Source organism: Miscanthus floridulus, chromosome 19 (genome assembly GCF_019320115.1).
Source record: "Miscanthus floridulus cultivar M001 chromosome 19, ASM1932011v1, whole genome shotgun sequence".
Classification (NCBI taxonomy): Eukaryota; Viridiplantae; Streptophyta; class Magnoliopsida; order Poales; family Poaceae; genus Miscanthus; species Miscanthus floridulus.
The window spans coordinates 106,097,934-106,111,048 of record NC_089598.1 but is presented as its reverse complement, the minus strand read 5'-3'; the positions used below and the strand labels follow the sequence as shown (position 1 = coordinate 106,111,048).

General features: G+C 48.8%; 1 protein-coding gene across 2 annotated transcripts; it reads left to right on the top strand.

Annotated features, from left to right (window-relative positions):
- Positions 1 to 1,120: 1,120 nt before the first annotated feature.
- Positions 1,121 to 12,281, top strand: LOC136528535 (uncharacterized). Of its 2 annotated transcripts, XM_066521509.1 has the most exons (14): positions 1,121 to 1,338; positions 1,413 to 1,500; positions 1,574 to 1,754; positions 2,137 to 2,227; positions 2,303 to 2,395; positions 2,504 to 2,539; positions 2,618 to 2,722; positions 3,970 to 4,106; positions 4,292 to 4,340; positions 10,341 to 10,430; positions 10,507 to 10,560; positions 11,150 to 11,215; positions 11,622 to 11,719; positions 11,800 to 12,281. In XM_066521509.1, the coding sequence occupies exons 1-14, from the start codon at positions 1,222 to 1,224 to the stop codon at positions 11,867 to 11,869; spliced, it is 1,275 nt and encodes a 424-aa protein (XP_066377606.1). In that variant the 5' UTR covers positions 1,121 to 1,221; the 3' UTR covers positions 11,870 to 12,281. The 2 variants fall into 2 exon arrangements, with proteins under 2 accessions (XP_066377606.1, XP_066377607.1); XM_066521510.1 differs by lacking the exon at positions 2,303 to 2,395 and having other exon boundaries at positions 1,124 to 1,338.
- The last annotated feature ends 834 nt before the right edge of the window (positions 12,282 to 13,115 follow it).

The window sequence follows — 13,115 nt, the reverse complement described above, 5'->3', positions numbered from 1 at the left end:
TCTTCTTGTAACAGGGCAAAACTATCTTTTGAGCAGGTTGGACCCACATGTGTCAGCTGAAGTTGAGATAAGCTATTTTTTTTCTCGCTTCCTCTCACCTCATCTCTTAAAGCAGCTTCAACCATGAAACTATTTTAAAAAAAGGTAATTGACAAAAAAAAACTATCTCATTGTGCCAAACTGGCCCTTGATTTCATTTCTTAACTCATATAACTCTTTAGATGACGTCAGCTTACGAAACAGTAGAATGAACTACGTTTCATTTCTCAACTTATTAAATCTCTTTGGATAGGATGACATGGCACTAGAGTAAACTTTGGATTTGGAATTTGAAAACAATGAAACTTCTTTTCTCATTAAGGTGATGCTTAGGTATAATCAACGACATGCAGAACCATGAATGAGATGTGAAAAAAGAAATAAGAGGATTTACGCGGCTTGGACTAAAATCATATGTAAACTGTTTCAATAGACTCAAATGACGATATGGCAAAATCGTGAAAGAGCTGTGAAGAAAGAAACGGCACTTAGAACATTTTGGACACTAGCATTAGGGGCCAAACGGGTTTCATTCATGGAACATTTGGTTTCATTTCTTAAATCTTGACTCGTATAGCTCTTTGGATAACGTCAGCTTGAAACAATAGAATGACACTACGCTTCATTTCTCATTAACTTAAAATCTCTTTGGATTGGATGTCATGGCACTAGAGTAAACTTTGGATTGGAATTTTGAAAACAATGAAACTTCTTCACAACTAGAGGTGTCATATGAAACTTCTTCGGTCGAAACAGTATTTCGGCTTGGGCCCAGTTTAGATGCAAATTTTTTTGCAAAATGAGCGCTGTAGCATTTTCGTTGTTATTTGGCAATTAATGTCCAATCATAATCTAATTAGGCTTAAAAGATTCGTCTCGTGGATTTCGTCTAAACTGTGTAATTAATTTTATTTTTTATTTATATTTAATGCTTCATGCATGCGTCTAAAAATTCGATATGACGGAGAATCTTAAAAAAATTTGACAAAACGAAGTGAAACTTGTTTTTCGACGAAGCTAACGAGGCCGACCATCGTGGGGTTTAAACTCGCAAATGGAATATCATCCGGGCCCTATTTCTAAACCCAAGACAGATCAAGCGAAGAAAATAATAAAAAATTTGGTGTGAGTCCAGGAGAGAGAGGCATCCGGAATTCATCGCCACCACATCCGCCGCCGGCGATGTCTCCGTCCGCCGACGCCGCCGGGCCGGCCTCCTCCGCCTCGGCGCCCCCACTCGCTCCCCTCATCGCCGCGCAGCTCAACTACCTCCTCTCGCACTCCAAGCTTCCCATCAGGGTATGCGCTCCCCTTCATCCCCGCTCTTCCTCGCCTTCGCCTTGCACTCGCCGTCTCACTTCGCTCGCTTGCAGGTGGGACAGATCTGGTCCGGCTGCCGAAACGGCAGCACCGCCGATCGGTTCACGCTCGCCATCCCCTTCTGCCTCGACTACGTCCACTGTAACGCACCCTCGCTCGAAGCGCTCTAATGGTACTAGGGTTTGGAATTGTAGCTCAGATTCTGCCACCGCAGGGGATTTCGTGTACAATGCGCTGTCTCCCAAGGTGGCGCCGGACGTGGTGTTCGGGCCGGAGGACGAGAGGTTCCAGCCGCTGGTCGACTACGCTGTGGCTGGAAATGGCGATAAGAGCTGCTTGGCGCGTTGGGATTGCCGCGCCCCCGAGGGACTCCTTGCCCTCGTACAGGAGCTCCGGTGAGGTTCTTCTTGCTTCTCGGGTTGTCTATGCTTATGTTGTGATCATCATTGCCTGTTTCTGGTTGGGGTGGTAGCAGTGCTATTTACGGACTGAGGATTGGAAACATGGGAAGATGGTCTGACCATGTTTATGAATAGGGAGTACTGGGTAGGGATGAATGCTGGTGTCTTTGCTTTCTGTCAGAGCCAGGATTGAACGAATGCATGATCTGTCCACTTTATTTTTTAACTTTAGTTTGTGAGGCAGTCATGTGGTTTTGAAGAAATGGATATCATGAGATGTTCTTGTTGGTGACAAAAGCGCACTGAGATACTCCTGTTACTTTTGTTGCTAAGCTTTCTTTTGATAACTGTTTAATTCTAATTTTGATTGGTGCAGAGAATTGTACATTGAATACCAAAAGAAGCGGGTTCACATGGTGGATGACGCAAGAGTGGCGTTTGAACTAAGCACTGTTCTCTCTAAGGAGGTAACGGCATAACGGACTTCCACAGTTGCCCATTTGGTGACATTGAGATATTAGATTAGTATGCCACATGTGCAGATGTATGGTCTACATTTTATTCTTACAGCAGCCTTTATATGGTATGGCTGCAGTATAGCGAGAAACATACTGGGTCTTAAGTACTTGCTGAAGGTTGAGTGGCCTGAATGACTTATTACCAACTGCTTTTCCAAATTAGTTCAATTTTCTTATTGGATACATTGGTTGAGAAATGACTTCTCGAAATCATCTCATGGACAGGGAATCGAAGTCTGCATGGTACCTTCTGCTGATAGGGTAAGTTTACCAATTTCTACAATTTTTCTTTTGTGAAAATTGATATCTACTCTCACCTCTCATTGTTGTATTTTGCAGCCAGATGAGGTGAAATTTGCTGTACCACTTCTGGACTCTGACTTTGACTTTGCCAAACTGGTGCCAGGATGTCCTTGGAGATTACCTCAAAAGATCCATCTCCAGGTTAATCTCTAAAATCACTGGTTCCACGGACACAGACATGAACATTAGATAATAGTAGCACTATTCATGATGAATTGTTGCCTTGTTGATAAATGTTATATGCAAACTCTCATCTAGTCAGTCCTGCTGAAACTTCACATTATGACTAAAATTTGCAATGCCATAGAAATCTTCTAGACTATTTATCTGATAGTGTTTACTTGTCATGTTCTCCAACCAAGGTATGTACTGAGTAGGATCAAGACGGTCACTACTATTCTTACCGGCAGTTTCAGAATGTTTCCGTTGACTTTTGTGCACATTACACTGAACCTTTTGCATGTTAGACTGACCAGAGCACTGTATCACTGATAAAAAAAAAATACGGAATTGAAAAAAGGATTTCACAGACAACAACCTTATTGTTGCATTTAGATGTTCTCTTTACATAGGTGAGGTTTTTTTTTTCTAGAAAAACACAGGAGAGCTGCACATCATTTTATTAAGAAGTAAAAATGGAAAAGAACCCATACAACACACCCCAGGCCAGCCAAAGGCAAGTCCCAGGGACACAAACTCACACTCACACCAACTCACGCCAACTCACGCCAAACTCCACCAAACCCTCTGGTCCTTAACCTTAAGGTACAAGCGCACATAGGTGAGGTTTCAGTCATATGTTCAATTAGAAGTATTTATGAGAAACCTCTAGCAGAACTCTCCAAGTAGTGACAGACACATCCTGGCACACATATAAGGGCGTCCACAATGGGAGAATAAGAGGAGGTAGTGATGCTGTGCTGCCGGTAAAATATATTGTGAAGGGTATGAGGGGAGCGGTAATAGCGTCTGTCGGCAGTAGGAGTACACGCTGTCGGAGCCTCGCCTGTGACCAGCAACACCCATGGTCGTCATCGGCTTGGGGAGTGGGGACCTAGCTTGAAGAGAGCATGGGGAGAGGAGAAAGCATGGGAAGGGAAAATGTTGGAGGGTGGTTGTCGAGTTGTGCTGATTTTTTGTTGATTGATGTGGGCCCCAGCTTACGACCTCCTCTGGTAAATAAAGATTAAACATTGTACAGAAAATTTAACAGATGCGGCCCAGTATTTCTTATTTGCCTAGTTTGGCAATATACATTGCTCATGCCCAAATGTATTTAGTTTTTTGGCTGTCAGTTTTCAGTTTGTCTTTCTATAGTTTGGACAACCCAATGGAATATACGAGTTTCTATTGCGAATTTGAAAATATGTTGCCTGTTTCTTATGCAGGTCATTTTTCCAATTAGTAGGAGTTCAAGCTACTCTTCTATGCCTTCTGCTCCACGACTCAAACTAATCTCAACACCAGATTTGAAGTCACTTCTCTCAGTTGAGGATGTGAAACTCCCTCCATGGTCAAATGGGATGTAAGTTAACTTGCCACACCGCTAGATGATGATTGTCTGTCCTTCTGTCTTATCCTGTTGCATGTCATGTTGTGAGACATAACACTCTTGTTATGCCCTTATGTTCTCGTTTATTAGAACATTTCTAAAAAATATACAATAATGACCTTCTAACTGATGAACCCTCCCTGATCTATCATATGTAGGTGCTTGGCGGAGTATCTTCCTGCTTTAGAAGATAGTCTTAACGGTCTGGTAAGCTGTGTTGTTGTTTTGCAATTTTTTGTGCAATTTTCATGTCAATGCCATGCATGTAAGATATATCATGGGAGTTGGGGATTGCAGAATGTTCACTGGTTGTTTGGTTCAGTTGCATTAAATTTGTGTCTTTGTTGTGACTATGTTTGAAATGGGGGAAAACCACAACGTAAGGAACAATGAAGGAGGAAAAACACAATAGGTCTTATACTGTTAATTGGATCATAGCTTTAAGCCTGACTGCAGTTGCATGTGCTTTTCTTGCTGCCTAGTTCTTGCATCTCGCCCTCTCTGTTTGTAGGTCTTCAAGTGCTTGGTTGTATAAAACCTATGGACTTTTCATTTATCAAAGTATGCTATTGAAGCATTTAATATTTTTTATTAATTAAGCATGCATGGTTGCCATGATGCCCAGAGAGAGGGAGTCTTAAATCCTAACATAATGACTTTCCTCTCGCTCAAACTCCTTCCTCTGCACAGTGACCCCGGCCTGTGATGATGCCCAAAGCTTCTCTGACCAGTGACCACCACTGCCTAACTTGGCACCTAGTTGTTGCCTAGCTGACAACTGTGTGATGTCATGAAAGCCCATAAAGCAGGGGATTATCTGTTAGAATTAATTGCTATTTACTTTAATCACCTAGTTACTTGTGTAATCTCCTAGCTAGCTGTGCTGAGTTAATGCCCAGCTGGCCCCTTGGGGTTCGGCTGGCCTCTTGGGACTCGGCTGGCCCTTTGGGTCACCCTCCTCCTCTCTTTTTATATGTAATCTCTTCTGTAAACTCATTTTAAGGAATCTAAGCCTGTTAGGCTATTGTCTATCATGGTATCAGACTAAACCATCGATCCTTCTGCTTCCGCTCCCACTCCACCCACCCCAGGCTGCTGCGCGCGCCCATGGCCACCTCCAGCTCCTCCGCCATGGCTACCGCGACCAAGCTCCGCGACGAAGCCCTCTCTGCTGCCAAGCGCCTGGAGGATGAGGCCTCCTCTCTGCGCTCCACCAACACAGAGCGCAACCAGCAGCTCGAGGAAGAAGCTGCCCTTCTCAAGTCCGCTGCCACCGCCCAGGAGCGTGTCCGCGCCGCTGCTGCTGCTCTTGACAAAGAGCGCGCGCAGGCAGATACCCTGGAGCAGCAGGCCACAGCCTCCGGGATCGCCTCCGCCCCGAGCATTCGGACGACGACGCCGATCCTGAGGATGACGACGTCCACTCCGCCTCCTCTGAAGCAGCCGCCATCGCCCACCTCCACACTCAAGCTGCTGCCGTCCAGAACATCAAGAACCTCATCCCTATCGATCTTGATCTTCAATCCTCAACTACTCCAAGTGGCGCGGCTATGTCCTCCTCATCCTCGGTCGTTTCGCCTTGAAGGATCACGTCCTCAGCGACGACTCCCGCCCCTACGATCCGGCGTGGTCACGCATGGACCGCGTCGTCCTCTCTTGGCTTTTCAACACCATCTCCGCCGACCTCCTGGACGTCATCCATGAGCACGACGGCCTCACCGCCCGGATAGCATGGCTCGGGATTGAACAGCAGTTCCTCAACAATCGCGAGTCCCGCGCCATGCTCCTCGACGCCGAGTTTCGCACTCTCTGCCAAGGTGCCCTCTCCATCGATGACTACTGCCGCAAAATGAAGAGCATGGCGGATGCCCTCGCCGACCTCGGCGAGCCCATCCAGGACCGAACTCTGGTGCTGACCGTTCTACGGGGTCTCAATGAACGTTTTCAGTTCATGTCCCAGCTCGTCACCCTCCAGAGGCCGTTCCCGTCCTTCGCCGATGTTCGTGCTGACCTCCGTTTGGCCGAGCTCAACATGGGGACGCCCTCTGCCTCTCCTTCGGCTCTCGTCGCCCCGCCCTCCATCAGGCCGCCCACTTCGTCCTCGCCTGCGCCTCCACGCCATCATCAGGCCACTGCTGGACAGCAATCCAGTGGCAACCGCGGCCGACGCCGCCGCGGCAGGCGCGGCTCTGGCGGCTCCCACAGCAGTGCACAGGGCGGGACTGCACCAGCCACACCACAGTGGCCCTCGCTGCTCAACCCCTGGACCGGCTCTATCCACATGTGGCCAGGGTCCACCGCCGGCGGCGCCCGTGGCCCTCCACCACACGAAGTCCAGCCTGCACCTCTGCAACAGGCTCTGGTGGCCGGCGTGCCACCGGCATACTTCGCTCCACCACCGGCTTCCGGGTCCTACTACCCGCAGCCCCCTCAGGCACCTCCTGCTTGGGCGCCCTGGACGCCCAAGGGTCTCGCTAGCGCCTTCAACACCGTCTCCCTCACCCCACCACCGAGTTCCTCGGATTGGGTGATTGACTAGGGCGCCTCCTCCCACATCACCGCCAACCCTGGTATGGTCACCGCTACACCATTCTCTTCCTTTCCCTCCATTGTCGTAGGCAACGGGGCCACCCTCCCTGTTATTGGCACCGGCTATTCTGTCCTTCCTGGACCCTTTCGCCTCGACAATGTCCTTGTAGCTCCCGACATTATCAGAAATCTCCTTTCGGTTCAAAAATTCACTACTGACAATTGTGTTTCTGTCGAGTTTGACCCTCTTGGTGTTTCTGTGAAGGATCTCCGTATCCGGAACACCCTCCTCCGATGTAACAGCACGGGGCCTCTCTACACTCTTCAGCTCCCTTCATCCATCACTGGCTCTTGCGCCCTTGTCGCCACTCCTTCACCAACTACCTGGCACAGGCGCCTTGGTCACCCCGGCAAGGCCACTCTTCAGTCCCTTGCACAGTCCTCCTCCATTGTCTGCAGCAAGCCTGAAGATGACTCCCTCTGCCACGCCTGTCAGCTTGGGCGTCATATTCGTCTCCCTTTTTCTATTTCGCTATCTAGAGCAGCCAAGAATTTTGATTTAATCCATTGTGACCTGTGGACATCTCCTGTTGTTAGTGTCTCTGGTTTCAAATATTATTTAGTTATTCTTGATGATTGCTCTCATTTCCTCTGGACTTTTCCCCTTCGCGCTAAGTCCGATACATTCCCCACGATTTCTAATTTCTTCGCTCATGTGTCTACCCAATTCGGCTGCACCATTAAATCAGTCCAATGTGACAACGGTCGTGAGTTTGACAACTCCGCCTCTCGTACTTTCTTTCTTGCTCATGGCATCACTCTCCGCATGTCGTGCCCCTATACTTCCCAGCAAAACGGGAAAGCCGAGCGCATGATCCGCACCGTCAATAACATCACACGCACCCTCCTCTTCCAAGCTTCCATGCCCCCCTCTTACTGGGCTGATGCTCTAGCCACTGCCACCTATCTCATCAATCGCGTTCCCACCAAAACTCTAAACATGAGCACCCCCTTTTTCGCCCTCCATGGCACCCTCCCCTCCTATCATGATCTTCGTGCCTTCGGGTGCACATGCTACCCCAACCTTTCTGCCACCACTCCTCACAAGCTTGCCCCCCGCTCCACCCTTTGTGCTTTCCTTGGTTATTCACCGGATCACAAGGGCTATCGGTGTCTCGACCTCAACACCAACCGCGTCATCATTTCTCGCCACGTTGTTTTCGACGAAACAACGTTTCCTTTTTCCCTCAGCCGGCCATCCCCTCCTCAGCAGGAACTTGATTTTCTAACTGATGACGACACCATTCCAGTGTCTCCCCTTCCTGCAGGTACACCCGGCGCTGCTGCCCCCTTCCAGTTGGTGCCTTTGGCACCATCTCTGGCACGCGCAGGCACGCTGGCGTCCAGGGCCCCGGTGCTGCCAGCGCCCTCCACCCCGGCACCACCGGCTGTGTCCAGGGGGTCCCCGGCGTCCTCTGTACAGGCGCCCCTTGTACAGGCGTCCCCTATACAGGCGCCGGCTCCACCCGTCGTCCACGTGTACAGCCGGCGTGCTCCCCCCCCCCCCCCCCCCTCGGTGATTGCGCCTCAGAAGCCGCCTATTATTCATGTCTACAGCAGGCGTGCTCCTGCTCCTGCCCCGCCACCCAAGCGCCCGGCAGGAGCGCCTCCTCGACGTTCCAGCATGGTCCCCTCTCCACCTCGCTATGTCAAGAGCGATCCTCCGGTTCCTGCTGGTGCTGTTTCCATTCCGCCGGTCGCCAACTCCCACGGCATGGCGACCCGTGGAAAAACAGGCTACCGGCAGCCTCGCCTCGCCTCGCCTTGCATACCGAGGCCTTGTCTCCCCTACCGTGGTCCTGTCGAGATGCCCTTGCTGATCCTCATTGGCGCCAGGCCATGGAAGATGAATATGCGGCTCTTCAGGACAACCACACCTGGGACCTCGTCCCCCGCCCCACCAAGGCCAATGTTGTTACTGGAAAATGGATTTTCAAACACAAGTTCCATGCTGATGGCTCATTGGAGAGATACAAGGCTCGTTGGGTACTTCGGGGATTCACTCAACGCCCCGGTGTTGATTATGATGAAACTTTCAGCCCGGTTGTCAAGCCAGCCACTGTTCGGACAGTCATCACGGTGGCACACTCCAGGGATTGGCCGATTCATCAACTTGACGTGAAGAACGCTTTCCTCCACGGGACTCTTTCAGAAACAGTATACTGCTCTCAGCCTACTGGGTTCGCTGATCCTGCACTTCCAGATCATGTCTGTAGACTCAACAAATCCCTCTACGGCTTGAAGCAAGCCCCGCGGGCCTGGTACAGCCGCTTTGCCTCCTTTCTGATCTCTCTGGGGTTCACTGAAGCCAAGTCAGACACATCTCTCTTCATATTCAGCCGTGGCACCGAGACAGTCTACTTGCTCTTATATGTGGATGACATTGTCCTTATGGCTTCATCTCAGCAACTCCTTCACCGTGTCATTGTTGCTCTGAAAAAGGAGTTCGCCATGAAAGATCTTGGACCCCTACATCACTTCCTTGGCGTTGCAGTTCAGCGCCACAGGGATTCTGTTCTCCTTTCACAGCGTCAGTACACTCTGGACATACTTGCTCGCCATGGCATGAGTGATTGCAAGCCTTGCTCCACTCCAGTTGACACTTGTGCAAAGGTACCAGCTGATGCCGGCCTGTCTGTTGCTGATCCCACTGCTTATCGCAGCCTTGTGGGTGCCCTCCAGTACCTCACCTTCACCAGGCCCGACATTGCCTATGCCGTCCAACAAGGGTGCCTTCATATGCATGATCCGCGGGAAACTCACCTTGTCGCTGCCAAGCGGATCCTTCGCTATCTTCAGGGCACCCTCAGCCATGGTCTGGTCATTCCCCGAACAGCCCCAACACAGCTCCGTGTCTACACCGACGCTGATTGGGCCGGCTGCCCGGACACCCGCCGCTCCACCTCCAGCTACGCCGTCTTCCTCGGGGGCAGCCTGGTCTCCTGGTCCTCCAAGCGGCAGCCCACTGTATCTCGGTCCAGCGCCGAGGCAGAGTACCGGGCTGTTGCCAACGGCGTCGCTGAAGCCACTTGGCTGCGGCAACTGCTCCAGGAACTTCACCATCCCCTGGACTCCGCATGCCTTATCTACTGCGACAATGTCAGCGCCTGCTACCTCTCCACCAACCCCGTTCAACATCAGCGCACCAAGCACGTGGAAATCGACCTTCACTTCGTCCGTGAACGTGTCGCCATGGGTGTAGTCCGGGTTCTTCATGTGCCCACCACGTCGCAATTCGCCGATGTCTTCACCAAGGGGCTCCCTTCCTCTGTCTTCATGGATTTTCGCTCCAGTCTAAACGTTCGCTCCACCAACGATCTGACTGCGGGGGGGTGTTAGAATTAATTGCTATTTACTTTAATCACCTAGTTACTTGTGTAATCTCCTAGCTTTAATCTCCTAGCTAGCTGTGCTGAGTTAATGCCCAGCTGGCCCCTTGGGGTTCGGCTGGCCTCTTGGGACTCGGCTGGCCCTTTGGGTCACCCTCCTCCTCTCTTTTTATATGTAATCTCTTCTGTAAACTCATTTTAAGGAATCTAATTAGGCTATTGTCTATCATTATCTTTGTATAATTTAGTGGCACCTTCTGTTCCTTACATTTTTCTAATTATACTGTAGCTTGTAGAGGCATCAGCTTCAATTGGTTCCAGAAGACGTTTTATTGAGGCACTAGCTCCTTCCTTTGGGAGACCATTAGAGGCTGATCCGGTACTAATATAGTATTGTTTTCCCTTACATGATCATGCATTTTAACAAGTCTACTAATGATACATATGCGCATCAGATTTTTTGCAGGAGGGTTACAATTCTTTCCATTTCTGGAAGTTTCACATTTCTGGTATGATACAGAATGCTTGAACCTAGTGCCCTCTCTTTTTTTTTCTCTCCATGCCATGGTGTTAGTAAAAACACAGGGGGGAACACATTTTTTTCCTCTGGATTTGTGTTCCCCCTTTGCACAAGGCAGAGACTTCAAATCATTTACATTTATGGATTTTTCAAGCACTTTAAACTGACCACTTTAATGCATAAACAAATCAAGGAAACAAAACCTGACACCTGAGAAGGAAAAGGATGATACATCCAGTAACATGTTAATTCTCATGGAACAGCACCATGATGCTGTATGTCGTATTTGGTTACCAACTTTCAGAATGTTGGCGATGATGCATCTCCCACAATTCTTATGTTGAATATAAAGAAGCTGTAGATTTGTGGAGTGTATTTTTCCTTTATTTCCCCTCGACCTATATTCCTAACTGCTGAATATCACATTTTGAATAAAGCATGCTTTCTGTAATTCAGTGGATCTTTCTTTCTTTCTTTCTTTCTTTCTTTCTTTCTTTCTTTCTCTCCCTCTCCCTCTCCCTCCCTCCCTCTCGAATTAGTTCATTATCAAGTGACAAGATTGCAATGTGGTGCTGCAGGTTCACTTTGCCATCCCCCTTCAATTCCCAAAGCATCAACCTGTCCTCACATTGCAGAGTTCTCAGGTTATGTTTATTTGTAATTACATGGTTATTGGCTGATCAGAGGTCTCACTTTAAGTTTTTCCTATTCCATTTTCACCACCCTTTGTTGTTATGCTTGACTGTTCTGATTTCTGAAAATGAACACAAGATGAAGCAAACATGTAGTCTGAGATATCATGAAAATACTCTGCTACACGTGTTAGGCGAGCCTTGGAAGTCAAGCTGGTCGTTAGGGCGAAAGTTATAATATATTGTTCTTTTTTAGGTATCCTTTTTTTTTACCAATTAGATGCTAGTAAGCAAATGATGAAAATCATCACTGTATAGGCCTCCCACTAGAATGAATGGTTACAAAGAATGCACCATAAACTGTTCCTCTGTGATTTGATCCTGTGGAGTGACACATGCCTATCTGATACCTCTGCAGCACTGTAATGCTGACGGGACGCCTATTATGTCGCCCCCAATAAACGACTACCCCTGGAGTCCTAGATGGGATCAGGCAGAAATGGTTGAACGTATCTAGTAAGTCCATGGTCTATCCCTCTTCCATCTCTATTCTGCCTCTCAAGAATACAGTTCTGAGATCCTGTCAAATTTTGCAGTGACTTCCTGACTGACGAGTGCCAAAATTTCAAGAAGTTCTGCAGTGATGCTATCACTCAGCAGAAGTAGATGTCATCATTCTGCAGCAGAAGTCATCGTGCTGATTTTCTCAGGAACAAGCTGCTTTCTTATTCTCAGCAAGCGGCACACATGTGTCTACTTCTGCACTGCAACCGTTGATGCTGTTTTCTTTCTCATGTGAGAGGGGATGGGTCAGTGTGTGGGGGTCAATGAGGCAACCTCAGGCGTTAGGATGGGCATAACCAAGCCGGACAACAAGACGGTATGGTGGCACTGTTGGTTGTTTACGATTTCGTACCCCTATATAAGCTGCAGACATGGTGACTGTTTGGGATGGTATAGATGAATGCAATCCAGTTCTTTGTACCTTGCAAATATGAAGGATGACACCCCCTATCTCCATTGCATTCTCCTCTGTAAAGTACTATATGCTGTCAATGTCGTTGGAAAGTTTGCAACATCTCACTCTTGTACAATCAAATTGTTTGCGTTTTCTTGTAACTGTAACACTGCATAATTGATGTCTAGATCATCCTCGATACAACTTGTGCGACGGCAAAATTACTCTCTTTTTTTACGTCATCTGAGGAGACAATCGTAAGCGCAACTGACGACGAGCGCCATCATCAGCCGCTGCGGATCGGACGGCCAAGATGCGTCCAGGTGTCGTCCTGGAGAATGTAAAGGTGGCCGAGGGCACTCAACCCAACCCTAGCACCCACGGTCACCCATCCATAAACGCCGCACGGGCCGCCGGCCATCCCATTCCCGTCTCTTCAGCCGCCGCCGCCAACAGATTGTTTATGCTTTTCTTCTTCGGAGAGCCCGAATGTTCCATCCATGCCCACTTGCGCGTTTTTCAGTTCGAGAAACCTTCAACTTGTGGCTTTTTTTAATGCGGTTTTTGTTTGCCGATTTCGGTTTGCGCTTCGAGTTCTTCCTCGGGGTTAGATTGATTGATTGGATTGGGTTGGTCAGTTGGTTGGGGGATGCTGCTGGGGGCAGATGACGACATGTGTATCCTGCTTACGAAGCAGAAGCTGCTGCCTCCGCGAGGAGGCACGCTGTGTTGCTCGTCTTCCATGACTCTGATGCCTGCCAGCTTCGCCCCCTCCGTCGAAATTTAGTTAGAGATTCAGAGTTTGGTAATAATAATAATGTACTAATGTTTGAATTCGATTTTAGTTGGAGGGACGTTCCTGAGGCAGATGACGGCATGTGTATCCTGCTTGAGTTGCAGAAGCTGCCTCCGAGAGGCTAGCTATGTTGCTCGTCTTCCATGACTCTGATGCCT